Here is a 27,322-nt window from a genome sequence, read left to right as displayed (position 1 = left end):
ACTTCACTGAATACAGTTTCTTTTCCACTTATGCAATGTATGAAATCATATGTACGTCATATATACGTGCACTGTTACAGTATATAAGAGTGATATTACATCAGTCTTAGTGTAATTACAACAATATTACACTAGAAATGACTGATGGTAAAATCAACTCTGTGTTAATTGCTTTAGTGCAAATTCTGTTACAGTACAGTTTAATAAATAAAGTGTACCCACCTTTCAGTGAGGATTTTTTTTTTTGCTAGTGATCTTAAATAATATACAAATATTGCAGTCATGTAATTAAACTAAATTAAACTCGTATATGGAAATCACACTATCTACACATGCTCACTTGAAGCTGCACGCAGGAAACCAAACATGAAATGCATATATGCCGTAAAATAGGTCATCCACATGTTCTCTGTCTACATTACCAGACGTAGAAGCTATAAAATACTTCTTCTTCATGTATGCACTACAACGTACAACAAAGAAGTGTCACATACTAAAAGTATCAAGAAACATCACTGGGTAGAAAGAAAGAGCCAGCTCCTCCGTTGTGCATGTGTGTGCTTGCATGTGGGTCTCTGTCAGCGGTGCCCAGCAGGGGGCAGTGTTATCTGTCACATCTTTCACTCTGACTCTCTCTCTCAGTTCTTTTCAATGCTTCCAACACATTGCACTAAAAGTCTGATTGAGGAGGGTTGCGCAGAGAAGAGGAAGTGGAATCGCTGATCTGCTGCATTCATCTGGTGTCAGTTACCACAGGCTACAGATACTCTTCTTCTTTTATGTACAGGATCTCATGTGCCGAGCTGGGAACCTGAGGGAGGGGGACACGGGAAGAAAGAAAAGGTTGGACGTGTTTTCGCGACGACAACACATTGGATGCTGTGAACATTCTTGCATCTGATTGGCTGGGAGGTGTTTCTTAAAACATAAAGCATTAAATGTCATGTATGACGTTTGAAACTGCAGGTAACGAGAGTAACAATACTTCATGGCCAGAAACTAGCCGCCACCGACCAAAGATCCTCCAAGTCATCGAGTAGTTGTGAGTTCAAGCCTTCTAACAACATAACTGCTCTGGACGGCATCACTCTGGCCTCCAGCTCCACTGTGAGGAATCTGGGATCATCTTTGATCAGGATTTGTTCTTTAACTCCCACATTAAACAGATTTCTAGAACTGCCTTCTTCCATCTATGTAATATTGTTAAGATCAGGTCCATCCTGTCTGTAGATGATGCAGAAACACTAGTCCATGCATTTGTCACTTCTAGGTTGGACTGTTGTAACTCATTATTATCAGTCTGCCCCAATAAGTCCTTAAAGACTCTCCAGCTGGTCCAGAACGCTGCTGCTCCTGTTCTGACCAGAACTAAGAGAAGAGACCATCTTTCTCCTGTACTGGCTTCTCTTCATTGGCTTCCAGTAAAATCTAGAATAGAGTTTAAAATCCTTCTCCTCACCTCCAAAACTCTTAATGTTCAGGCTCCATCATATCTTAAAGATCTTATAGTACCGTACTACCCCACTAGAGCACTGTGCTCCCAGACTGCAGGTCTACTGGTGGTTCCTAAAGTCCTCTAAAGTAGTTCAGGAGGCAGAGCTTTCAGCTATCAGGCTCCTCTCTACATTTAAGAGTAGACTAAAAACCTTCCTTTGTGGTAAAGCTTATAGTTTATAGCTGGCTCCTGTTAAAGGGGAGTTCTTCCTCCACTGTGTCCTAATATAATATCTGATGCTGCTCATGTGGGGATTCTTGAATCCTTAATGTTGAATTCCTGAATCGTTGGGTCTCTCTCTAATTAAAGAGTTTGGTCTGACCTGCTCTTTATGGAAAGCGTCTTGAGATAACGCTGTTATGAATATGCTATATAAATAAAGATTGATTGACTGACTACTTGTGTATGGCACTAATTATTCAAATGTGTATTTTGGGGTCATCAGAAAATGGTTTGAGGCCCCTGGGCTGAGAAAGACTGCCATCAGTGACGTTGTTAATACTGATAGTAATAATGAGCCTTTTAAATCTACATTTTAAAAGCACACAAGTGAAGCGAGCAGCACCAGCAAAAGCAGCAATGATTCTGAACGTGTTGGAACAACCAGCAGGAGGCTGTCTGAACATTTTGTTCAGTATCATCACAGTATAACATCACACATCCTATGAACTTGGAACAGCAACACAAACCAAACCAGCACCGTCTGGAATGATCCACACTGTGGATTAAACTATCTGTCAGTAACAGTCTAATAACTGCAGTAAGCAGCCATGTAAACAATGATGTCTGTCTGTGATTGACTGACTGCTGCCACTTCCTGTGTCCATCCTTTCAAATTAAAAGCCCTGTGGTGCTTCGTACACAGTCCGCTCCTGAATGGAGTTTAAGGGGTTCGGTGTCGATACCTTTAAGGTATTGACTAAAATAACTTGTCCAGCCAGATGATACCTGCATTTAATCCTTTTAGTACACAGCTCTAAAAACGAATGGTTCTGCTCGTAGCCAATCACTGCCAGCGTTCTTTGATCTGATGCGACATGTGATTGGCAGCGACAGTCTGTGGCGTCGAAGTCGAGTGTGGTGAACGTGACAGAGTTGGCAGTTCATCGTTCAGGGATGCCACCAAAACGTTCCAAACTATGATTGTTCTGCTCTGTGGCTTCTGATAAGAATGAATGCCTAAAATGTGAATAGTGGTATTGTAATGTGTTTAATGACACCCAGCCCGAACTAAGACTCTTGTCAATGACAAATGTTTGGCTCATTTTAGGGGGACATTTAACCACAGTCTCTGCTTCTTTCCTTTGATAAGAGGCCGTGATATAGGATAAGATGATGGTGCAGTCTGAAGTCGTTGGATCTAGACGGTGTTCAGTACTGTTCATTATTAGTATGAAACACTGAAACACAGAAATGGTTTAAAACGTTTAAAAGCATATAAACTCACAGATTCACCACAAGGCAGAGCTGTTCAGCCATTCTCTGGTCACTGTTATTAATCTTGTTGCCACCTACAGACAAGGAGGGTAGTAACTGCTGCAAGTTCAGCACTGCAACTTCATTATTTTGTCCTGGTTGCTCTTCTCTTTGTCTGTATGTTTCAAAGTTTCATTTTCTTGTGTTATATTTACAGCCCTCAGCCAGTTTCTTGCTAGGAGTAACAGGGTCCTACGCAAACACACAGACAGTTTTGATTATTTCACAAACTAATCTGTATTTATCTTTTTGTCAGTTTGTGCACCAGTTAGGATTCAACCACACATCTGATGTTCATATCTGATCAAACCACAGTCCTGATGAAGCAGATTAGACTTTTAGACCTTTAGTAAATAATAGCAAAGAGGGTTTTTTTCTCAGTAAAGACAAATTCAGGGTCTTTAAATAATACAGTTCAGCCACTAAAGAGTGGAAAGCTTCACACGTTAGCCTTTGAACTGTTTCTTTGAGTTCTCTTAGTGTTAGGGTTGTTCCTGATTGATTAATGAAAGTTTAGGCATCTGCAGCTTCTTGGCAACTGAGGGAACTCAATCCCTCAATGAGTTTTTAAACCATGTGTCACTGATCTCAGTACTGGTCAAGAGTTAAAATGTTCAAAACAGAGAGCTTAGTCCTCTTCTACTACTAATTTTCTTTCAAATGTTAAACTAGATGTTTTGCCTTTTTAATTAAATATCACTTATTTAATGTACACCTTAGGCACCTTCATTTCAATCAGCGGTGAAAACCACCAAGTCTTATCTAACAACAACACAAACTGATTGAAATCACACAGCAGGATCCACTTTTTTGGAACTCTGAGGCCTATAAAACTGCCATTACTCCAGCAGGAAGTGTTTTCTGATAGCCAGCCCCACATATCAGTGTGTGTATGCAGCTGGACAACTGTGACTGATTTAAATCGTAGAGTGGAAATGTAATCTGAGAGAAACTTAAAGATAAGACATAAAAGATACTCTGTGTAATATCCTCACATCTGAATTCTGAATCCTCCTGTGGATGATCATAATGAGAACTACTTGTGTGGATGGAGGTGGGTACAGCCTTTAGATAATTCAGATTTAGATCATTAGACATTTAATGAAGATAACAAAAGAAATGTCTTGCTTTTATGCTTTTCAATGGAGGAATCTCCATCTTTCCACCATTTGATGAAGCTGACAGAACCACAACATCTGCAAAGACTGAGGCCTCAAAACAATCTCCTTACCCGAGCAGCAGCTTGACCCCCTAAACCATGAAAATGCTGAGGTGGAAATGAAAGAGCTCCTAGACTCGTCCCACCCACCAGGTGATGGACAGTGAACAGCTCCCGTCTTCACCTGAGTGTCCAAGACACACAGCTGCAGATCTGCTGATGAGATCAATCGACCTTTGGGATAAGGTGTTCTGGTTCCAAGTACCCTTACGCTCAGACATGGTGTTCTTATTATCACAGAACACTCAGGTTAAGATCAGGCTGGCCTTTCCTCCAGCTGTAAATCCCTAAATCCAGCTGTAGTGCCCTTTCCAGGAGCCCACACTGAGTCCCTAAGAAGGCTGAAGTGCAGTGACAAACAGCAGTCAGAGCCTTCCTCTCAGTGACTTGTTGTCACAAAGAGGGGATCCTCTCGAGGAGCTGTGCTCTGCTGGACGCTCCAGAGGATCCCCACACTCCCCCAGCCCCTCCCCAGGAGTCTGACTCCAGTCAGGACCTCTAGGGACCTCCCTGCTGACAGCGTCCATCCCTGTGGCTGGTGGCAGAGACCGGACGGCAGGCCCATGTAATTGTTTTGGACTGTGTCCAACTGGGCCCGGGGGTCAGGGCAAGGCCACCAGACGCTCCCCGATGAGTTCCCCTCCCAGGTCTGACTCCAGGGGGGGGGGCCTAGTGTCCCTGTTCAGGACAAGGTGCTACAGCTCCTTCTTGGCAGATCCACGTGGGCTGTGAATGTCTCTTAGTCTGGCCCCTCCACTGGGACCAATTTGCTCCCCCTCCCAGCAGGTACTGCCCCCTACAGCTCACAGGGATGCACAAAGCCCTCCTCCATGATAACGTAGTGATTCTCAGAGGAGGATGAATGTGTCCTGATTTACTGCTGCTCCTGACTGTTTTAATGCAGTTGTACCACACGGATAAAGATTGTTTTCCTCCCACATTTCTTTACAAAAAAGTCAATCTGACACAGTTGTGCACAACTGTGTTTTTTTAATAGGACGTTTCATGTTACTGTTCATTACTGAGAAAAGTAGCACGTTATTTTTATCTTGATCACAGTTACTGTGCTACATTTGACACTTTGTCAGTTACAGACTAAAAACGAACAGTCGCACTGTCGTATATTTTTCATCAATGTTTTAGTGTAAATGTCGACATTTAATGTAACAGCAGCATCATATCCCATCACATATATGTCCCATCCCCCCACTGCAGGTAAAAATGTAACGTAGTGACGTTTACATTTTAACTGACTTACTTTCTGCATTTATCGAAGTACATTCTTACACAAGAACTTTTACTTGAGTAAAACTTAATTGAAGCAGCACTAGTTTTACTTGAGTACGACATTCTAGGACTCTTTCCTCTGGGCAGGGATAGATCTGCGTAGGCGGATGAGCACATATGCAGTGAGCAGGCAGTCTGACAGATAAGAGCCTTTTCCAAACACAATCCTACTTACTGTCTCCTCACTACAGGGTATCACTCCGTAGAAAATCACACTCACAGCTGTGGAGGGCTCTCTGCACGGAGGCGAGGGTATAAATAAACCGGTAAACTGTGGGACACGCTTGTCACTTTTAACAATGAGCAGGAAACATCTGCTACCATTACTATTGAAAGATGTCTTGCTCGTTCAGCTGTTAAGTTACTGAAATGATGACCGTTTGTGTAAATGCATAACATCTACGGTTAAACTGAACACGGGTGTACCTGGTTGACTCCGCCCACCACCAGGAGGCGGTCTCTGATGACGATGGAGGAGGTGGAGCATCGGGGGAAGGTCATGGGAGCCAACCTCTCCCACTTCTTCCTCTGAGGATGAAAGGCGTCCACTGTGCCCAGGGCTGAGGGCTCATGGCCTGGAGACACACACACACACACACACACACACACACATCCGACATGTTCAAGGATGTGAAAAGTTTTATTTCTGAATACTGACAGGAATGCAGGGTATTTCTCAGGTAGAAGCTCATATTTTTCAGGAAATCTAATACCATAAATAAATCAGGTTTTCATTTCGTTCGTAGCACAACAGCCAATCACTTTCTAAATTTTGTCATAATCAACAAAGGCCATGATCACCGAGCCTGTAATCAAGTGCAGTCAATCATGTTGTGATCATGAGCCTGACAGATACCACGTTCTTGCTGGATTTTTGTCACAGATGTTGAATTTGCATGTGAACACTGTTTAGTTACTTTAACCCATCAGATTGTTCTAACAGGAATTATATAACATGAATCGAGCAAAATACAATCAATAGAATCTGCAGCATTAAAGCAGCAAACACAAAGTTTAGTTGACAGTCATCGCTCTTACCAAGTCCTCCTGCCACGACCATGCGGCCGCGCAGGAAAGCAGCAGCGAAGTCAGCTCTCTTTGTTTTCATCGCCACCGTCTCCTCCGACTTCAACCAGGCGCCTGCAGAAGACGAAACAACAGCTGAAGTGAGCAGATGTGTGTGCACATGCTTATGAAGCGGCTGAAGGTGAAGTCAGCGGCGCCGTAGTCCTCCTTCAGCGGGACAGGATGCTGCTGAGCTTGTTTTCACAGCGTGACCTGAACAAGCAGGTCAGCCACAAGCCAGCTGCAGCCAGGACATGTACAGCACATACACACAGTACATCTGGCAAGGACACTCAAAGGTTAGAACAAACACAGAGTACAGAGACAGAGAGACAGCAGGAAGTTAGGCTGCAACTAGGGAGAGAAAGTGGGATACTGGTCTCAGCCTGTTGACACGTCATTTTCATGTTCAAACTTTTTCTCCATTTCTCTGATGCTAAGCTTCCAATGTAGCGTGGACACGAGCGGTTGGAGTTCCAAACGGCTACTTTGAATTAGTGACCTGCAAGCTCATCTGAAAACCTTCAGGTGTACCAGGCATATATACACACACATATATATATATATATAGTGGGTTCTCTCCGGGTACTCCGGCTTCCTCCCACAATCCAAAGACATGCACATTAGGTTAATGTGTTACTCTAAATGTGTGTGTGTGTGTGTGTATGTATATATATATATATATATACACACACACACTACTCACTAAAAGTCAGGGATATTCAGCTTTCAGGTGAAATTTCAGGATGAACCTAAAATACATTCTAACCTTTCCAGGTGAACTTAATGTGACCTTCTCTAAACCTTTGAATGCACATGTCCAACTGTTCAGTGTCTCAGTACTTTCTGCACCAGCTGCTGTTCTCTAACAAGAAGCTTAACAGCAACATTCACAACAGGTTTGATCCATGAATCCACCAATACATTTCCTGCTTCAGTTAGAATTGGTATTTAAACAGTCCTCCTCATCCTGCTGTTCACATTCTGACATCATGAGACCAAGACGACACCTAACAGTTGATCAGCAGCACCTCAACACTGGAGGCTTCAAACAGGAAGTCCTCAGACGGAGGTGTTCACTGAGCTTAGAGGGTCACAGAGTGTCATCGGGAGGTTGGAACAGTGATACAGAGACTGGAAGAGTCACAGAAAGGAGAGGAGTGGACGTCCTTTGGCCACGTCCCAATTTATTGAGACACTGAAAATGTTTTGTTGTGGTATACCTACCACTGTTGGTAGATTTTCTTCAAATACATTGTTTAAGATGAATAAAATCACCATTGCATGCTTCTACTTAAATGTCCTACTTTCATGATATAATATCACTGTAGCATTCACTTTTTACATTTTCCATATATTTCACCTGAAAGTCGAATATCCCTAACTTTTTGTGAGTAGTGTGTATATATATATATATATATATATATACATATAAATATACACACACACACACACACACACATATATATATATATATATATATATATATATATATATATGTGTGTGTGTGTGTGTGTGTGTGTGTGTGTTATTTATAATGCTACTTTGAGGTACTCTTTAGGTACAGCAGCGCATCAGGATCTGTGTCCCCACTAACACACACCCCTGTTCACACCGTCCCCTCACTTCCCACCCCTCTGCACAGATATCCTGAACAGTAGGAGCTGCTACAACAGTGAGGCATCCATGATCCCTCAATAGCTTCCCAACAATAATGAGATGTGAAGTGAACCTGAGTGCACACAGGTGCAGCACGAGTGAGTGCATCTTTTCAAATCCACCACCAAAACAGCTTTTGGCAGCTTTTTTTCCCCCAAATTGTTGGAAATGACATAAAAAATATGTCAAGCTGCAGGTGTTGAGGACGTTATAATTTTAATTTAATCTCACTAATTCTATGAAGGCCGCTTTTACAACGATGTGCGGTCGGAGTAGAGACGACATTCCTTCAACACTCAAAGCTGAAGCCCTTCAGATGATAAAAAGTGTACTTGAGAGTGGTGGAAATGAAAACATAGCCATCAAAACAGTCTTTCTCTTTCTCCAGCAGAGTCTAAAGAAGTTTTCTTTTTTTCTTTTTAGGTTTAGTTGCTGCCAAGACTTGTTTATCTGAAAGAAACCCAGACTGGAGCGAATCGTGACAGAGGAAGAAAGATTACTTCATTAGGGAGTGAGGGAGGGGGGAGAAGTAGAAAGGAAGACAGAGACAGAAGAGAGAAAAGCTACAAAACCATTCTTCCTTATCTTTGTCTATCTTCTGTTTCTTTTTCCTGGATCTCTCTGATATTTTCTCATACATATTTTTCCATTTTCTCCCTTTCATTCTCTTCTCAATCTGCTCATTTTCCTCCGTTTTTTTCTCTCGCCTCGCTATTTCTCCCTCTCCTTCACATTTATTCTCAATCTCTTCCTTAAACAAGAGGCGGCGACAACAAGGTGGGAGAAACAAAGAGAGGCAGAGAAAATGAAAGGGAGATAAGTAGCCAGATGGTGAGCCTTCCTGCATGTTGCAGCAGTGTGTAATGAAGAGCTGTGTTTTCCTTTCCAGCCTTGTTACACTGAGGAGAAAAGAATAGAGATCACAGCTGGCTGTCCACTCTGCTCTGTTCTCTCCTCAGAGGAAAATCCTGTCAGGTATTTCACACTGGCATGAAACACAGAATCCCAGACGTTTCAATAAATTGCAGCAGTTATGTTGTGCTCAAGGCGAAGGCTATACTGGCTGAAAGGTGTGTTGGTGGCATTGTGTCTCAAATTGTGTATCAAGGGGTAACTTCAGCATATTTAAACATTTTTTCCCTCCATATTTTGGGTTCAGAATGACTAAGGTAAGAACTGGAAGAATTGGAATTCGTCCAGTAGATCACCTCAGCCAGCAGCTGCCAAACGAGCAGCAACGTAATTCTTCTTGGGGCAACTACACCTGATCACAGTAGGTCCACTAAAAGAGCTTGTTTGATCCACTGACAGGCTCAGAGTGTTATTCTAAGTGTGTGACAGCATCATGGAAAGGATCCCTACAGAGAGAGACCTGGAAGATCCTTTTGGTTCATTTGACCTCACAGAACTCAGGAGCTGCTGGTCTACTGCTGCCTCCATCAGTTGGTTTGTTGGCACTATTGTGTGACTCTGGTGTTTTAAAGGGTTTGGTCAGATCCAAACCACCATGTTAAAACACTACACACAAATGCTGTCACACAAATGGTGGGAAAAATCTGTTGCTCCGTCCAATCAAAAAGCAGTCGCCTATGCAAACAGGAGCAGTCTTTGGTTGTGAGTCGATCATGCCGCTCTGGCCTTACAGCTAGCAAGTACGACCTAGTGTGTGTGGTGCAACATTTTATAAAGTAGTGATATGTAAATCTCCAATTCTAAAACACTTGCTTTATGACTGGGCTAAGTTGAGACATTGGGACGTGTGGTGCAACTAGCTGCAGACAGCAATGTTGGACTGTTGGTCATTGGGTCAGCCCACCACTTTGGATTGAAATAATCCCGGTGACCCTAACGATCCCCTGACTTTTCCACTAGCACCACCATGAGGTGGTGGTTCGAGTGGAATGTGTTCCCCTCAGGCTGAACTGCAATAACATTAGTGATCCTTTGACTTTTCATCTAGTGCTAGTATGGTGTTTTACCACGAGTAAAGAACAGCAACAAAAACGAATAAAAGATTAAAAAAAATGTAACCCCTTTGTCACGCAGGTCACATGCCCTGTGGCTGCAATGCACTCTGGTCAATTGAGGCTACTACTGATTGAGACAAAAGAAGAACCAATTAACCAACCCTTCTGAAACCAGCATTATATTCTTTTTCATATTTTACTACACTGACACACACTGTGACGCCATCTATTCTGTCCATCTATCAGCCAGTGGAAAATAACATAAAACATTGAGCTACAAAGTGAATGCAGAGTGAAGCAACAACATGTCTAATTCTTTTTTAAACAGTGTTTGCGGCGTTAGAAGCTGGGTTTTCCTCTTTAAATGACCGTTGTGTATTCACATCACACTACAGACTTATGGTCCTATCTTTTGAGACAGAATTTAGACTGCAGACCTTATTCCTCCAGTATTTGCTTTGGAGGGATTACACAAGTCTTTGTGCCAAGATATTTTTTGTAGGATGCAGGGAAAACACCAGCATGAATTATTCTGCTCTAGAGGGAGATGGCAGAGGAGAATAAAGATATGCAGACAGAGAAAATACAGAGAGGGAGAGTGACAATAGAATGAGGGAGATGAGGCGATTCTCTGAAGACTGGGGTTTGTAGTCTGTGTTGGAGTAATTTCATCCACAGCTCTCCTCTATAACTGTCCATCCTGATTAAAGCTAGAAAAGGATGGCGATTTGTTTTCGGGCTCTGATGGATTTTGTCTGTCTGTCATGTGTGAAATCTCAGACACTGCTGACCACACAGCAGATCCTCTTGGACGGAGTCTCACTATTATGTCGCGGCATTTTTATTGGCCCACAGTCATGACCAACACAAGACCACATTTGCTCTATTGTCATTTCTGCTTCGTTCCATCTGCTCTGTAGCTTTTCTGGTGGCCTTTTTAGCATCTGAATGAGGATAAATCAAATATAGACAACATGGAATTCATTTATTACTAGTTGGCCACAGGGGATTTCTGATGAAAGTGTTTCTTTGGTGGATGCAGTAAAAGCAGTAGCATTCATTATCATGGTTGAATATTGATCACAGAAAAACAACTCAATTAGAGAATTTAAAGGGTCAGTTCACCCAAATCACAAAAAGGGTCCCTTTTTGACCAAATAGTTCGAGGTACTAAAGAGCAACAAGAAAGAACGTCAGGAACAAACTCAGGAACTAAAAGTGCCCTTTGTGCATTCCTGTTTTCATGGCGTCTGAAAGTTAGTCCAACAACAGATGAAGAAACAAATGCATTCAGATGCATTTTCCACACATGGATGCTATTTCTGCCTTAGGCAAGGGGGTAATTTCCACTTTCCAGATGAGAGAGTACAGGAGTTGATAAAAATACATGCACATCTGAGTTGCCTTCAGTAATTACCATTTGCTCAGCCATGAACCTTTATGAGCAGCCTTTGTGGACAGTTCTTTTACACAGTTTCTGCCTCTCAGGCAACATAGAGGGCGCCCTATCTTATTGGTTAACGCTGTTGGGGCTGTGTGCAGCCTGAGAGGGACACTGCAGGAATTACTGCAGTGCATGTTTTTCAGTTAAAATCGTTTCAATTTAGGTTTTATTTAGAGTTAATATTCCACTAAAGTTGATCAGTTATAGCTGATAAAGAAGTGAGGCACAGTATCATGTCTCTATCAAAGAGCTGATAGTCAGTATGGGGTTAGCACATTCATTATGCACTTCTAGTATTTTATTATACTGCCATTTTCAACATTTTTAAGAAATGCAGTTAGTTCAGAGTTAGTGTGTAACTAAACTGAATCAAATGAAGATGAATCAAGATGTCTAACTCTTGCTTGTGGTCTCCTTTGATTGTGACTCTCTCTTCAAGCTAAATTACACGTATCACTACAAAAGATGTCGGTCCCTTGTCCTAATATTTCAGGTAGAGACACCCATTGCTTTCTCTAAGCTCTGCACAGCCTGCACCATAGGGTGTGTGAGTGATGGGTGAGTGACGTTCAGTGCTACAAAGTCCCTAGGCCATCAAAAAGCAGAACCCCCAGAGCAGGGAACGGTAGAGAGGCTGAAATTCACTTCGCTTGTAGGAATCACAGTCCTACTAAATATGTAAAGGTCTTAACACATGTAAGACTCCTGAGTTCTTAAAATAGTTCAGTGGCCCCTGGAGAAGTCGCTGTGGTGGAAACGGGCAGTGTCCAGTCATGCAGATAGTTTAGATTCTTTTAAGTTTTTATTTCTGCCTCCACCACAACATAATATAATGGAGACAGAGTTTTGTTTGTGGTGCTCACAGCATTGACACTGTCAGTGTATTGTGGTGGAGGCAGACGTTTCAGACAGAGATACCCCACAACCTTGGCAAATAAATCCAAAGGTATCTGCATTGCAGGATACCACTAGAGAAAACTGAGGAAATATCTTCTATTAGTAATGTGGGTGAAATGACCCTTTAAGGTTTTCATTCTCAGTGTGAGTTTTTCTTTCACAACTCTATTCTTTGTGTTTTTCGGTCATACTTGTTGCAGCTTGCCTGCAATGCTGAAACATCACCTAACAGGCGTGTGTCTTAATACTTGCGATATGGATAACAGCAATAGAATAACCATTGTGTGACAGCAGATTGCATGACCGTGTGTGTGTGTGTGTGTGTTTGTGTGTGTGTGTGGAAAGATATTGCTGCAGACGGATAATAAAGCAATCTGTTTCTGGATCTTGTAATTTAAAGCACTCCTCATCCCCAGCCCTCCCTCCTCCACAGCTCATCTCCCATCTTATCTCCACCAAAATTAGATTGGAGAGACGGGGTACGGCTGCCTTCCCAGTATGTGTGTGTGTGTGTGAGTGTGTGGATCTGCATCAGTATATGCACATGGGCGCTTGTGTTTGTGTGTGGTGGAAGGCGCTTTCTTTCATCCTTGTTTCCTCTATCTCACAAGGAAAACTTTCTGCCCATTACCATACATTAACAATATCACTCCCATGTTCCGCTTTATTTGACTTTCCTTCGACCAGCCCTGACGTGTGACCGTATATCCAGCTGTCTAAAATGACTTATCGATTTTTGCCCTCCCATTTCTCCTTCCGGTCCCTCCTCAATTTGTTCACCTGTTACCACTGGGTGTCTTTGCCGGGTAGGGGGATAAGTCATCTCCTCGTGTTGTGGGACACAGAGTGTGCACAGAATTAAGAGAGGAATGAACCAGTTTGAGTAGAAGACCATTTCTCTTCAAGTGAGGGTGATATTTAATGGATGCTTTTTACATCAGTCAAAATAAAGATGAATGCTGTCACTGAAACAAAGATAATGACATGCTGAAAAATACCCATAATATGCTAAATGAATCAATTAAGCAACTCCAACACCATGGCTTTTACTTTGGCATTGCAGACTTGATAGACAGGTCTCTGTTAATTAAAACATGTTAATTAGTCTGATGCTTCGGGAAAGACACTTACTACCAGGGGTAAAAGTGAACCAGCCAGTGGAGTGCACAACCAGAATGAGCTGTGGACAGCCCGGACCACTTTAACATTTAGGTGCTGGAATGAGTTAATCCTTTTATGTATGTTCATTATTACATACCTGTGGTCATCACAAAGCTGCGCAGAGCAGCACAGCAATTACTTGATTATTAATTATTAATTATCCCGTCAGGGTTTACTGTACATCTGAAGATGGACAAACATTTATCCACTCAATGTTTTTGGAAAAGAGCAGCAGAGCAGGCTCCATCAAATCTGTCTGGACTTTTTCATTTTCCTGTAAGTAAAAGTCTGTTCATGACACATTGCCCACATGCTCCACTGATCAGTGAAATGAAACATGTTGACTGTGGCCATTCATTTATTAGTTTTATTTGTTTCTTTTGTTCATTTAGGGTTGAGGCAGATAGCTTTCTTTGTTCAGTTTTTTGGCCTTTGGATCACCCTGAACTCCAGCTTCACTGATTGTAGACAACGCTCACTGTGTGTAGCAATAAATTATTCACTTTAGCACTCAGCCTGTTGGTTTGGGGACGGAGGCAGAGACAACTCTCTGTTGCTCATGCCGTGTCCTACCACCCTAAGACTTTTGATATACTGTCCTCATTCTGACCCCTCACTGAGGTGACATCCCTCCAGGTGGCCCTTGCTGTGTCCAAATGGATTCTTTTACACACATCTTAATATAATCAAGCCCGATGTGTTTGGCTTCTTTAGATTTTAAAATAGAGGGTTTGAGCAACCCTTTATTATTATGTTTGTGCAAGTGTAGCCTGTAATTGATGAATTATGGGTCAACAGGGAAGGAGTTGTCAGTACTTTAACTCTAAGTGCAAGACCATTAAAGTTAAGAACATTTGCTCATAGTTTAGAAGAACTATCGTCAAACAGAAAAATGTGTTTCTGTACCTTGGCTGGTGTCAAAAATGTTGACATTCTTTGTGAACTTGGAGCTCTGGTGTCCTCCGCCCTGCCTCAGTCCTCCAAGCAGACACAACCTCCCACTTGGGTCCCATATCACACCCCCATATGAACGTTTACAAGGCATCATGGGTAGCGTAGTCCAAGAACGAGTCTCTGCGTCATACACCTCGAAGGCCTTCACTGGTCGCTTACACTGACGGCCACCTGAAAGGTCGTATAGAAACATTGTATAGGTGCTCATAGAATGCATATTGGATTTGATCAGCACACAAAGTAAAACTATTATAGTACAAAGGCAACCACACTGGTATGTTTGTACCTGCCACATAGAGCTTGCTGGCCAGCAGATGTGTGTTGGCATCGTAGCGCGGGGTCGGCATGGGAGGAAGTAGCGCCCATACGTCCTTTCGAAGGTCATACTGCTGCAGGATGCTACGAGGGAGCAGGTCAGCTCCCATCCCCCCCACAGCCAGAGCTCGGCCATCTACACCCACACACAGAGCCACGTTTCCATCTGAGTGCTTTTATGTATTTGTAACATGCGACTTGAGGCCACAATTTTCACCAAACATCCCAGATTTTATGGCTTTGTTCAGACCGGCTGCCCAGATCTGGTCTTCTGGCACATCCTGATTGTATCCAGATTGATTTTAGGGATTCCAATCAGGTTTCTACACAAGCGTCTCAGTTTAGATTTCAAAGTGTCTTTTGTGTCACTAGCGAGACGTCACACAAAAACAACGTCAAACCCAGAGCTACAGAACTGCACGTAAAGCAGCCCCCTCTGTCAGTGAGGGAGTCTGGTGCCATGGAGCAGGTGTACACCTACATCATTACCACAGCAACCCATGCAGATGAGTTGGTGATGTCTGGACACAAAAATCCCATCTGATCACTTAAGCAAATAACAGTGCAGACAGTCGGTCTTAAAGATCTGCTCTGAGAAACGTATCTGATTTGCCTGCAGACTGAACAAAGCCTTTGGATTTAAGCTCAGCCTGTGAAATATTTCTACATCACAAACTTCCCAAAAATGCTGTTTACGTTTTTTTCGATTCTACACAATCTCATCTTGAGTCTCATTGTACATTGTATAATGATAAGAAAGGCTTTCTACTCTACTCTACTCTACTCTACTCTAACAATAATCATATTGTACAAGACCAATCCAATCTGATAGAAACACGTCATTGGAAATGTATTTTATGAAGTGCTAAAAATCTGCAAAGCCGGAGAGTTGGGTAGAAGTTTGTGACGAGGCAGGAGACTGTGACAGACATGGGAAGGACAAGGAGTACAGCAGCAGAATAAAAATGCCAGAGTCCACGTCTGGCACTTTGGCATGACACCTCTAGCATAAGAATGGATGTGGGTGAGTGTTGACACATGGGGAAATACAGCCTTAACCGGCAGAATGAAGCGAAACAGAGCTGCAGGGAAACAATCTGCATTTTTACTCTTTAATCATGTTCAGCTTTTTCTATATTATGCCATTTACTTCAAATTCTAATCTCAATCCATTTAGAGTACGTTACATAAATTAGAAAAGGGAAAAAAGTTTTCCAGATACTCTATTTTCATTTTAGGAACTAGAAAAGCTCATTACCTGAGGTTCATTATCTGATATCTGGAAAATAATGATCCTACAAATATCAATAAAAAATGGCATCATTCAGTGAACACAATGACTGACTATCCATTTGAAAATGCCATATTTATTTTAATTTGGCCCTATCGATCATTTTGTCAGACTATTTGTCTCTTTTCCAGTTACTGCGGATGAGTTTGGGGATGAAACTGCAACCAAGGGCTCAGGATTGAAGACTGGTCAGGGAGATGGAGAGGGCAGCACAATGAAACCTATACACGTTCAATAAGTCTGTGAGTATACAGCATCTATCTGTGTTCCAGCAGACACTGACAGATTCACCGCTGGACTGAACACAAACTCATCCAAGGCTGAAGAGACGCGCTCTGAAAAGACTGTTTATTTATATAGACTGCTGGACTCATCCCAAAATGTGACAATAAATCTGAGTGCCAGAGCCCAAAAATTTCTCCATTGATATTAAATGGGAAAACTTACCTGAGTGTTGTTGATACTTTGTGTTCAAACTTATCTGAAGTTCACTGTGGAGTGCAGTTACTCTGATCATCTTCTATACACTTTACACACAGGCACTTATCAGTGAAAACACACGTGATTTTGATTATCTATCACAAACCAAACATGAAGTCCAACTAGTTGTCACTTTTAAAGGGATACTCCAGCAATTTAGCATTGCACTTCCATAAAGTTGGGAGCCTGACAAGGGATTTAAAGGAGACATAATCCGCTCATACTTGTATTTAGTACACCCTGGATCACCAGTCAAACACAAAGCAGACTTACAAACCTTCACACTCACACCTTCATCGGCTAATTCACCAGTCAACCTTAAAACTGCAAACCACATGTGGAGGTTTGAACCTGGAACCTTCTTGCTGTCAGTGCTAACCACTGCATCACTGTGCTGCCTCCTTAAAGCCCAGTCTACCCTGATTGGTCAGCTCCCACAAGGTGCCTGAACAGGCACCACCCAACACCTCCTGCAGCAGCTCTGCCATCTCTGAAGGGGAAACACTGTAGCCAATGCTAACGCTGAACAATGTCATATGTTCAAAAGATCCCTGCGTGTGAAATCACAAGCGTGGCTGAAACTAAACAGAGCATTTTTAAACATTTTCACTGAAGGATGCAGCAGGAGAAATAATGGGGACACATATTTATGTTGAAAACACATTAAAAAAGTGTGTTTTTTCCATACAATGTCCCTTATGATCAAAATCAAAGCAGCACTGACTGAAAAAAATCTTTGATGATGACGTTGTAAACTGAACTTTATGTGTTGAGGCAGTTTAGTGCCCCTTGAAATAAGACATTAGTCACTGAACTCTCACAGTCACCGTGAATCAAACCTAAATCTGTTGACTTTGCTGTGTAACCTCAATGCACCATACAACATAACCAATGTGTCACTGTGCCCTAACTCCACATCAAATGCAGACTCTAACTGAGCTTTGAACAGATTATGCCTTTATACTGGAATAACTGCCTGAAAACTGCCTGATCTTTATGTGTGCTGTCTGTAGTGAAAGTGTTAATATTCCACCTGTTCTGTTCAGCTTTGACTAGTGCAGCACCGTGACCGACAACTAGTGGACATACCTCTTTCCCAGAGAGACACACAGACTGACAAACCATACAGTACAATATTATACTGGTATCATATGAAGAAAATATCAACACAATGTATGCTGTATGTTAGCGACACTTTCAGGTTTAAGTTGGATAAAGTCACAAAATACAGTAGTGATAACATAAATGCTGTGGTAACCATGTTAAACCAAACAAGAGTTATTATGGCCATATCATACAGGATTTAAGATGATTAAAATAAGTGAGCTAACGCTCTGGATATTTTATGTTCCAGTACTTATTGATAGTGTTTCTCTCACACAGACTGCTTGCATTTTTCATGCAGTCCCGTTGAATAATATAATACTCTGCTTCTGAATTCATGAAATATATTTCGCATAATCAATATCACATTTCATACTCAAGTTTGATATTTTTATGCACATTAAATTAGAATTGGTTAAATATACATATAATACATATAACTTAATGAAATGAGATCCTGACTGAATAATAGTCACATTTCCTTATCTTAAGATGACTGAAAAAGCGTTTCTCTGTCTGGAGCTGAAGATAAATAATAGCTTCTCTGAAAATGGATTGTTTTTGGTTGGAGAACTGTAATTTTACAGTTCACAGTTCTTATGCTTAAGACAGGTTCTGTGAAACCGATATGAGATCCAACCCACACAGCTAATTATTTTTAATCAGCCACACGTCTTTGGTCTCATTATTGCCAGCTTTGCACACACCAGTGTACGACACCGTTGTGAAACTAGAGGCACAACTGTTAAAGGGATAGCTTAGATTTCAGTGTATTACCCACGGTGGGTGTCTGTTGGTACGCCGGAGTCCCAGCACTCACTGTAGGTGACCGACTGATTATGGACAAAAACCTTCTACAACCCCACTCTGAATAACCTGAACTATCCCTTCAAAGTATTACTGTGTGAAGACACACCATATAAACCCTGGGTTTGGGCTGCTTTTGCAGTGCTAACACTTACTGTATGTTCCTGCTTATTATGAAATTGTCCATACCTTTCACAGTGATGGATATACCCATTAAAGCCTCCCGCAGAGCACTCCTCTTCCTCCACCTGCCCTCCTCCGTGTTGTACATCTCCACCACCTTCAGGGGGCTCTGGTCCTCTCCCACTCCTCCTACCACCAGGATTTGTTTTCCCAGCACCGCCACAGCTGCCCCTGCACGAGGGGTGGGCATGGGGGGCAACGTTATCCACCGGTCCCCCTACAGACAGGAACAAGCAAAACCACAACAATGTCGGACAAAGCTGTCAAAATCTCGGCTTATGTTACGTCTTTGTCGCAAAATGTTCCGGATATAGTACCAAGCACAGGTCGTGTGTCTCATGTGTGACCCCCTCAGTAAGTTGGGGGTATACGGGACAGGACCACAAACACTTTGCGGTGAGTATATTTTTACAATTATAGAATATCATTGTAAAACATTTTAAAACATCACATGCAGCACAGCCACCAAGACTTTCTGTTTGAGAGGTTTTTCTTTGTTTCTTTGTTGCACCTCCTCAGCACAGTGGACTTGCTTGATGTATAGAACTTTAAACTAATTTAAATATTCATAGAGCTTTAAATGAATAATAAAACATTTGCAGATGGGACTTTGATGATGATTTTCCAGGAAAATTATGAGTGCACTGGGGAATTTTCCATTTCACACGCACACATCTGTGTGTATGTGTGAACGTTTAAGTTGTTCTTGCTGTGATTTTCATCGCTATCAAAAAATATAAATTGTTGCAATTTCTTTTTTTACCGTAATGCTTTAATACATTTTTGGTGCTGTGACATCACTAGTACCAGTAGTTTTCCGGTCTAGTCCCACATACAGCGTCCACGTTGCATGTGTTTTGTACCTCAGGGGAGTAGAGCTCCACGGACGGGCAAGGCCTCCCTGCAGCGTCACAGCCCCCCAGCATGTACATCTGCCCCCCCACCTCAGACAGAGTGTGGTAGACACGGCCGCTGGGCAGGCGTGCCAGGCTCTGCCAATGAAATTCGTGGGCTGAAGCTACCGCCATGGCCTCTGCACCTCGGAGAGACTCACCAAGGCAGGAAGGGAGGAGGGAGGAGGGAGGAGAAGGGCCAGTCGGGGAGGTTTTGGGGGTGGATTGATCAGGGAGAGCTGTGAAGATGGAGGTGCAGGGGCGCTGGGAGACTGGGGTCAGGGCCCCAGGGTGAGGGGGAGGTTCTTTATTGGAGAGATGAAGCTGAGCTGGGTGGTGGGAGTGCCGGATCAGTTAAAGGCCAGGCTGCACTTTCCTCTCCTGGGGACGCTTCGCCGCCTCACGTATGGCCCTGCAGAAGATATGAAATGAAAAAGGAGTTAGCAGCACAATATACAGCAGAGCAGAGCATGAAAAACTGAACACATTTCTTAGAGCTTCGGCAAAGAGCAGAGATTGCATTTTCTGTTGAGTTACAGAGATGATCTTTTTTTCAGCAGCCCACAAGATGTGAACAGTCGGTAACATCTACAGTGAGGACACATAGAAACGATCTCAGCTGCAGTAGTGACAAGTAAGTAAGTATTTAATAAGTATTTAAGCACCATTTTTTTCTATTTTGTGCTGCTTTAAACTTCCACTTCACTATATTTCACAGGGAAATAATACTGTTTTTACAGAACATTTATCTGATAGCGGTTGGACATCGTCAATGAGTCAAAGATTCAGTCAAAAGAAAATTAACTGGCAACTATTCTGATCATTGATGTGACGATGATGTGAAAGCTAGACTTACTAGTTGCTTTGCTGATTAAGAGTGCACGGATAAAACATATGATGAGCACATAATATTTACATCATATATAACACAATACTGTATGTCATGGACCAGCACGGCGTGTGTAGCCATAGCTGCTTTGAAATGTCCATCCCCAGAGAGCCACACACAAGTTAGCAAGAAAATACACACAAAGCAGCACAAATGAAAAAAAAAAAGAATGAATCTGAACGACAAGCACCAGAACTTTCATAACTACATCACTGTTCATAACTGCATGACTCTTTAAACTTCTTTCTACTCACCTTTAACTAAACTTAAAGAGTTCTGTGAGCTAAGAGTTGCACACATTGACCCCCCAGGCAGTAAAAGCTGTTTGTTCAAAGGAGCATTCCTCAGAAGACACCTAAAGACACCAAGAGGTGCCACCAGGTGCTGCCACTGAGCACCTAAAGACCTAAGCATCTGCTTATTTAGGCATTTAGACCAGGGGGGCCCACACTTTTTCGGCTCGCGAGCTACTTTTAAAATGACCAGGTCAAAATGATCTGCCTACATTAAAAATGTTAAACATATATTAACTTCTATATATACTGAGTACACTTTATATTTACAATATATGTTGGCATACACTGCATAACTAATGTAACCCTTGGTATTACACATAAAACTTGACAGCAGTAATGCACATAGGTGACAAACAGTGATGGAACCATCAATACTGCACACAAGTGACAAGAGGAACTGGAACATTCAGTACATTTATGGCCACTACCTTCCTCTGATGACCTGCACTGAATGGAGTAGAATATCCCTTCCTATCCTGTCCCCCATCCCAGAGTAACCCTTCTTTAGTAGATATAAATTGGAGGGCTAGCTAGTAGTCAATCGTCAATCAAGTCGCGTCTGATTTAGACAAATTCAATGAAATGATCAAAACTTATTTTATTTCTTAATAATACAACAATGGTGGGATGTTCTCAGCTTCCGTTACAAAAATGTGAATAGTATGATTATACATAGTCTTACCAGGCTGGATTGTTGTAAAGCCTGCTGTAGAACCATGCGGACAGTTTATGAAGCAGTTCAAATTAACTTTACAACTAACCACAGCAGAAAAAGATTTTTCTTTCCCCAACATCTTGCCTTCATTTGACAGGTGAGGGTATATCGACAAGAAAGATACAGAGACAGAAAGGGAGAAGACTGAGGTCCCAAGCCGGATCAGGTCAGGGACATTGGATTGCACAGCACACGTCCTGTATGACTACGCCTCAAAAAAGTAATGGCACCACCAGCTGTTAGATTGGTTCCCTATAAGCTTTGCTCTCACTGTGCAGTTTGAGCACACTCTCAGGAAAATGAGGACTCAATTTATGGCACAAAGAAAGTCTGCCAACTACTGCACAACAGTAGCTATCAGTGGCTACCTCCAATAGTGGAGATGGCAGCTAACTGAAGTAGCTGTGGAAAAAAGAAAACCCACCTAGCGAAAAAGAAAGAGCATAGACTGCATAAAAAAGCAGACATAGCCACCATGATGGCACCCATTGGTTTATACGCTGCTGTTATGAAGCCTTGAGATTGGCTTTGAGAGCGTCACCATCGTAGCTTCACAACCAGAGGCGATGCTCCATGCTTTACTGTATCTTAGCACCGAGATCAAGGTTTGTTGATCAAATTGGGAAAATAATTGAGTTGAATTTGCAAAAGGAATGCAAGCAATACTAGTTGTAAAAGTTCAAAGAAACTTCAGTTGACGTTTCCAACACCCAACTCTGTGGAAGAATTCACTGGTTATGTCACTGAAAGTTCATTTCTTTGGTCAGATTTGTTCAACCAGACGTGTGTCTCATTAAAATGAATCATCCAGCCTTGGAGCTACCACAAGCTCTCATCTTCTGATTTAAAGAATAATGCTAATTGCTTCTTGTCATATAATGTGCACGTCTTTTGCAGAACGGTGATCAGTGAAGCTGCAGTTTACCCACCTTTCCCTTTAACACCCCATCACTGTGCCTGTGTGTAACAGTGAATCAGAACATCCTCCTCTCCCATGCTCTGCTAAGATGAGTAGCAGCTGTAGTCTAGTGGAACTGACACGGCGTCTCTCATGTTTAAGTTTCCTCCCTTGTCATTGTAATGTTGGGCGCCGCTGTTGTTTTTTCCTGTCATCCCTCAGGAGCTTCCTCAACAGGCTCAACATCTCTTTTTAACAAATGCCCCCCCCCCTTTCCTCCAAACCTCCATCCCTCCCCCCTTTTCCCCCCTTTCTCTGTCCGTCGCCCTCCATTTTCCTTCCACGTGTTATCTACCTGCCATACCTTTGATCATCTCACAGGCGGAGGAATAAAGGACAAAGGGGGGGGGACTGAAGAGAGGACTGTCCTTCAAAATAAAATATCCCCCATTTTAGTGTGTGCGGGGAGGTTGCCATAGCAACAGTTAGGCTATTCCCAAGAGGCGAGTTTTTGTTTTTTTTCATGTCTTTTCTACATGGCTGCTTATCGCTTGGCTTGCTGTTAATAATGCCTTATGAAAAAGGATGAAAAACAAATAAAAGTGGGTGCGCTCCTATAAGGCTGACCCTGGCAGGCACGCACTTGCTAACGAGGCAGGGTAGTTCTCTCCCGGCCCAACTCACTGAGTGCATTAATTGCAATCTGTAACCGATTTGGTTCGCCACGTCGTTTTTTTTAATTAACTGCTTGAACAGCTTGAGATCAACAGTAAGCCCACCAGCATCATCTGAAGTCATTTACAATCAGCGTGCCTCCAACTTGAAACTTTTAATTAGGTAGCATAGTTAGTCTCCCCCTGCTCCCTCTGTGCAGGGACCGTCTCTAAATGTAAAGCCATAGCTTCATTCATTAAATGAAGCGTGATGAAGTGCATGTACATTTCACATCATGTCTCATCATTTATTAGTGTTTTATCAACCTTCCATCCAAGTGTGAAAGACAATAAACATCATTTATGATGAGCAGGTTGTAGTGGATGAGGAACATCTGAACTCAGGCTGTCAGTTGTTCTGCTTATGGACTTAAATATGCAAATAGTGAGATTGGAAAAGCTAACCTGAAGCCAAGACACAAATCCAGCTGCTAATAACATTTGATACAACAAATTGGAATATTTGAGATGACTAAACTGGATCCAACTGCACCGCCATGTGAGTTAATCCCTTATTAATCAGACCTGGAAGGAAGAAATCCAGCACTGCCCTTCCCCAGGAAAGACTCGCATTAGGGAATCAGATTGAATTAACGCTCACACTTGTGGTCTCATATTATTCATTTTTCTTGATTTTGGTTTCAGATGTAACATGAATAGCATTTTCCAAATACATGTACTTCAGTTAAAAATCTAATTGAATTAGTTCAGTTGAAAGAATTAGAGGCTAAAACTGCTGATTCGTTTTCTGTTTCAATTGTTACAAACTTGCCTGATTGGATGGATTTCATTCAGTGTTTAGCGACGGGGGCCAATTAGAAACAAGTCTACTTTTGTGATGCATTAGCTTGGTGTATATTCAAAATGTGCTTCCAGGTGTTGGAAAGTACTATTCCTAAGTAAAAGTCATCTGTGGCAGGGGGAGTCATGTGAGGTCTGATAAATGTCCTAAAGAGGAGTCAGTGTCGGTCGGGTCTGAGGACCACTGGTGTGAAAAACTAAATGTAGGGTGTGGAGTTAGAAAGAAGTGAGCATATCAGACCTCTGTAGCCCACAGCTCATCTCTGCTTGAGGCTCCAGGCTACATTAGCTGCTGCTATCATTAACACACATCTGCCAAAAACTCTTGGTGGGAAATGTAGGCAAAGGTTTGAAAAGGAAGAGGACAGTGCGAAATATAAAAAAAACATACTCTTTTTTTCTAAACGGTCCATTGTGAGTTTGGTAATTCTATAGGAGTGTGATGCTAAACTGGTAGTAAGTTCACTGCTATTTTAATAAACATTTTCACAAATATTAACTTTAGTTAAATCAATAATGTAAAAACTTGGCACATAAAGACACATTTGAGGCGGTGGACCTGGGTGACCCCTGTCACTGTGATGAGCAAGAGTGGTGCCACACAGGTAAGCAGATACTGCTTGTTTAAGGTTTGTACGTCCGCAGTACTACATCTTCCACTTTCCCTTCTTGAATGACATATTCAGACTACTGCCACCTGCTGGTACGGAGAGGTATTTCCTCTTAAGCAGGTGCAGAACGTACTTGCTAGTCGGCCGTTGACTGTAGTCTTTGCAGTGTGTTCAAGTGTGGGGGGCGGTCATAATAACCACAGCGGGTCTTCAGGCACATGTTAGTGATCGTGCAACACTTCATGTTTGCGAAACACAACTGGGGTCGCCACTGCGCTAAAAAAGAAGCCCCAGTAATGGTAGCATGATCGGTGAGGACTGAGGAGCATCCAGTTACGACAGAAAATACTAGTGTAGACCATTTTATTTAAAACTGGGTCATCTGTGTCATTTGCAAAGCAACAATGTGTAAACTATTGTATTGAGTTCCCTTTCAGCGAAAGGCTCTGAGTGGGACTGTCTCTGCAGCCGCGTTCACCTGCTTGTTATTTCAGTGGTGACCCTGTGTATGCTCAGGTGTCTCACAGCGTCCATGTTATTACCTTGACCATAGCTGCAAATCATAACCCCCGGCAAAACCTAAAAAACAAAGGGCACTATAACTGCTATTGCCCCATACCGCGCTATGGAGCCTCCCTAAATCACCGCTGGGGAGATTCCTTCACCACGACAACTTCATTCAAGTGTAACCTTTTGGACCAGACACAAGTGACATGTGGGAACACAACAGTCGGCTTCCATCGGGCCTGGTTCTTTGACATCGGTTTGGTGTGTCAGTGCCTTTACCAGCAAACGAAAAGTGACACGTGTCAAGTTATAAAGGCCTCACTGAATAATGACTGGGAGTTATCAATCGGGTGGGGTAGCTTGCTTTCAAGAATTAGTTGGCTGACGGGATGTTTTTTTCCCACTTGGTTGCTGACAGTTTTGTTAATATGACACATATACCACATACGAACATGGTGTAGGCATGAGGCTCCCTAGAAAGAACAAACATGACAACCATCAGACTGATACCACATCCATCTGAAATACTGATCAAATATTGATAAAATGTTGAATATTAAAATATGATTTCGAGCGATGTGTCCAGGTGCTCAATCACATTTGAAACCTCCCTTGCATCATTTGCAACACAACAAGAACCTTGATAACCAGAGTGCAGGTAGCTGGCCATGATTACGACTCGAAGCAGGATAGAAAACACCGTATCAATCTTCACTGCTGTCTGTCTCAGCGGAGGACTCCTGTGTGGTTGTGACATTGACTGAGAGGACACAATTCCATCTTGTTGTTTTTCTTCTGTGTTGGAAAATCACACCACCAGTTAGCATACATACACACATCTAGGTCGTTACCACAGCAACCAGTGCAGATCATTACAAGATGCCTGAAAAAAACAAATCTGACGTGATGACACACAGCACTCTGGAAAGGTAGTCGTATACATCAGGTTCACAGCACAAATATATGACAGGAAGCCTGTGTTAGAAACTGGAGGCGTCAGGTTTGAAAGTCACAGGCAGACAGAGTCTAAGGAAATATGCTGTTGAGTTGCATTATGGGAAATGGGAAAGGATCCAGCATTTTGGATATCTTTACACTTGCTGATTCAATTTTGAATTCTTTCTGTAATCTGTCCTTTGCGATTCCCCAAACCTTATGAATGTTAAACACTAAGGCGCTGGAGGATCCCTTTACATGTGGACTACTTAAATATAAAATGACAAATGTCAAAGAGAGAGAGCCAAATAAAAGCTTTTTGGGGGGGAGTGCACTACCGCCAACAAAATCCCAAGACCTGCTGTTTGCACGTTTTGTGAGTATGTGGAAACCCAATTTAACGTCAAAATTGAACTGCTCCGGTGCCCGCTGCAGTAACATGTTAGCTTGTTAATGCTCGCCTGCCAATGAGCAAGAAACTGGACTGAGGAACATCGTGATGATCAACAATACACTGAGGTTTCAAATCAGATAATAAGGATGATAATCCTGGCCGCTGCTTTGACCACCACAGCGCAGCTTGAAATACAGAAGCAATCTTTAACCTTCTGTATGGTTTGATTTTTTAAAAATCAACCTCCTTTCCTGAGTCTCCTTTAATCTTCTTTCCAAGTGTGCCTCACAGCTTGGGCTATGGTTTGGGAAAAGACACCTCCTACACCAGGTTGTTTTTAGTGCAGTAACCTATTTTTCAGTACTTGGAGGTCAGATAAAACGCCTGGTGTGCTTTATTCTGGTCTAAAGCCGACCCTCTGTGTACTCTCTCTCTCTCTCCCTGTGGATGCAGCCAGTTCAGCAAGAGATCATTTATTGACTTGTATTTAATTAGTCTGCAGTATTCAAATAGCGCATCTGTGCTGCAGTCTGTAGTTGACCTCAGCGCATCGCCAAAGTTGCCAAAATTTATTTGTGCGTGCAAGTGTGTGTGAACTTATCTGGATAAATGTGTGTGTGTGTGAAAGTGTATAAAAATGCGAAGAAGGTGCCTGAGCTTTATCAGACTAACAGCTTTTCACACTGGCCTGGTTTTAACAATGCTGAATTTGTCCCCCAAAGCTCTGCAATAGCAGTTGCCCCTCCCAGAGTTTGATACAATCAGTGCTGTTTTGGTTCAAAAAGCCTTATCTGGTGAAGTTCAGCACAGGCCAGCTACTCCGTAGTAACGACCTGCTATGGATACGAATCCATTTAACTTTAGG

At 42.4% G+C, this 27,322-nt stretch overlaps 1 protein-coding gene across 1 annotated transcript; it reads right to left on the bottom strand.

Moving 5' to 3' along the window:
* Positions 1-727: 727 nt before the first annotated feature.
* On the bottom strand, positions 728-19,832 carry klhdc8a (kelch domain containing 8A). The gene is made up of 7 exons (XM_070851393.1): positions 19,668-19,832; positions 18,811-19,021; positions 14,911-15,075; positions 14,577-14,795; positions 6,516-6,617; positions 5,904-6,052; positions 728-811 (listed from the first exon to the last, which is right to left on the bottom strand). The coding sequence occupies exons 1-7, from the start codon at positions 19,830-19,832 to the stop codon at positions 758-760; spliced, it is 1,065 nt and encodes a 354-aa protein (XP_070707494.1). The 3' UTR covers positions 728-757.
* Between the last annotated feature and the right edge of the window lie 7,490 nt (positions 19,833-27,322).

This window comes from Pempheris klunzingeri, chromosome 2 (assembly GCF_042242105.1).
Source record: "Pempheris klunzingeri isolate RE-2024b chromosome 2, fPemKlu1.hap1, whole genome shotgun sequence".
NCBI lineage: Eukaryota > Metazoa > Chordata > Actinopteri > Acropomatiformes > Pempheridae > Pempheris > Pempheris klunzingeri.
This window is presented reverse-complemented; position numbering and strand designations above follow the sequence as displayed.